This window comes from Ursus maritimus, unplaced genomic scaffold (genome assembly GCF_017311325.1).
Source record: "Ursus maritimus isolate PB19 unplaced genomic scaffold, ASM1731132v1 scaffold_16, whole genome shotgun sequence".
NCBI classification, from domain to species: domain Eukaryota; kingdom Metazoa; phylum Chordata; class Mammalia; order Carnivora; family Ursidae; genus Ursus; species Ursus maritimus.
Window position 1 is genome coordinate 44,569,772 of NW_024424008.1, and position 1,315 is coordinate 44,571,086.

A 1,315-nucleotide genomic window follows, 5' to 3' on the forward strand; every position below is an offset into this window, starting at 1 on the left:
AAAATGAGAAATCACACAATGGTGACTGAATTCATCCTGCTGGGAATCCCTGAGACAGAGGGCCTGGAGACGGTCCTCTTCTTCCTGTTCTCCTCATTCTATTTATGTACTGTCTTGGGAAATGTGCTCATCCTCACAGCTATCATCTCCTCCTCTCGGCTGCACACCCCTATGTATTTTTTCTTGGGAAACCTCTCCATGTTTGACCTGGGTTTCTCTTCAACAACTGTTCCCAAGATGCTGTTCTACCTTTCAGGGCAGAGTCAAGGTATCTCTTTTCAGGGCTGCGTGTCCCAGCTCTTCTTCTACCATTTCCTGGGCTGCACGGAGTGCTTCCTGTACACAGTGATGGCCTATGACCGCTTTGTCGCCATCTGCTATCCTTTGAGATACATGGTCATCATGAACCACAGGGTCTGTGCCATCTTGGCCACAGGGACCTGGATGGGTGGCTGTGTTCATGCCATTATTCTAACCTCCCTCACCTTCCAGCTGTCCTACTGTGCCTCTAATAAGGTGGATTACTACTTCTGTGACATACCTGCCGTCTTACCTCTAGCCTGTGGTGACACATCTCTAGCCCAGAGGGTAGGTTTTACAAATGTTGGTCTTTTGTCTCTCATTTGCTTTTCTCTCATCCTTGTTTCCTACACTCGCATTGGGATCTCCATATCAAAAATTCGCTCAGCAGAGGGCAGGCAGCGAGCCTTCTCCACCTGCAGTGCTCACATCACTGCGATTCTTTGTGCTTATGGGCCGGTAATCATCATCTATCTCCAACCCAATCCCAGTGCCTTGCTCGGTGCGATAATTCAGATATTGAATAATCTTGTCACCCCCATGCTGAACCCACTAATCTACAGCCTGAGGAATAAGGATGTAAAATCAGCCCTGAGAAGTGCATTTCATAAGCGAGGCTTCACTGTGGAGAATAAGAGAAAAACCTAAAGCTTTGCCGGGCAAAGTTTGAGTCTCCATTTCTTAGGACAAATTTTCATTTGCAGCTTCCAAGATATTGAAATTAAATGTACGCTGAGTAAATCTACCACTTAACCTCACCAAGTTTAAAAATATATGTCTGTCTTCTTGTTTCCCTCTGTTTTTCTTAATATTTATTTTGTTATATTAGTCACCATACAGTACATCCCCGGTTCCTGATGCAATGTTCCATGATTCGTTACTTGCATATAACACCCAGTGCACCATGCAGTATGTGCCCTCCTTACTACCCATGTCTCCCTCGGCTTTATAATGGAAGGTGATGAATAGACTCACTTAGCAGACAGTGGAATGATTGTTACGCTGCGTGGAATTC

General features: G+C 45.4%; 1 protein-coding gene across 1 annotated transcript; it reads left to right on the forward strand.

Annotated features, from left to right (window-relative positions):
* On the forward strand, positions 1-948 carry LOC103662476 (putative olfactory receptor 10D4). The gene has a single exon (XM_008690159.2). It carries the CDS (start codon positions 4-6, stop codon positions 946-948), a length of 945 nt encoding a protein of 314 aa, XP_008688381.1. The 5' UTR covers positions 1-3.
* The last annotated feature ends 367 nt before the right edge of the window (positions 949-1,315 follow it).

What these genes read in the sequence shown, in the direction of transcription:
- LOC103662476 (XM_008690159.2), top strand. Translation starts at nt 4, where the DNA reads ATGAGAAATCACACAATGGTGACTGAATTCATCCTGCTGGGAATCCCT.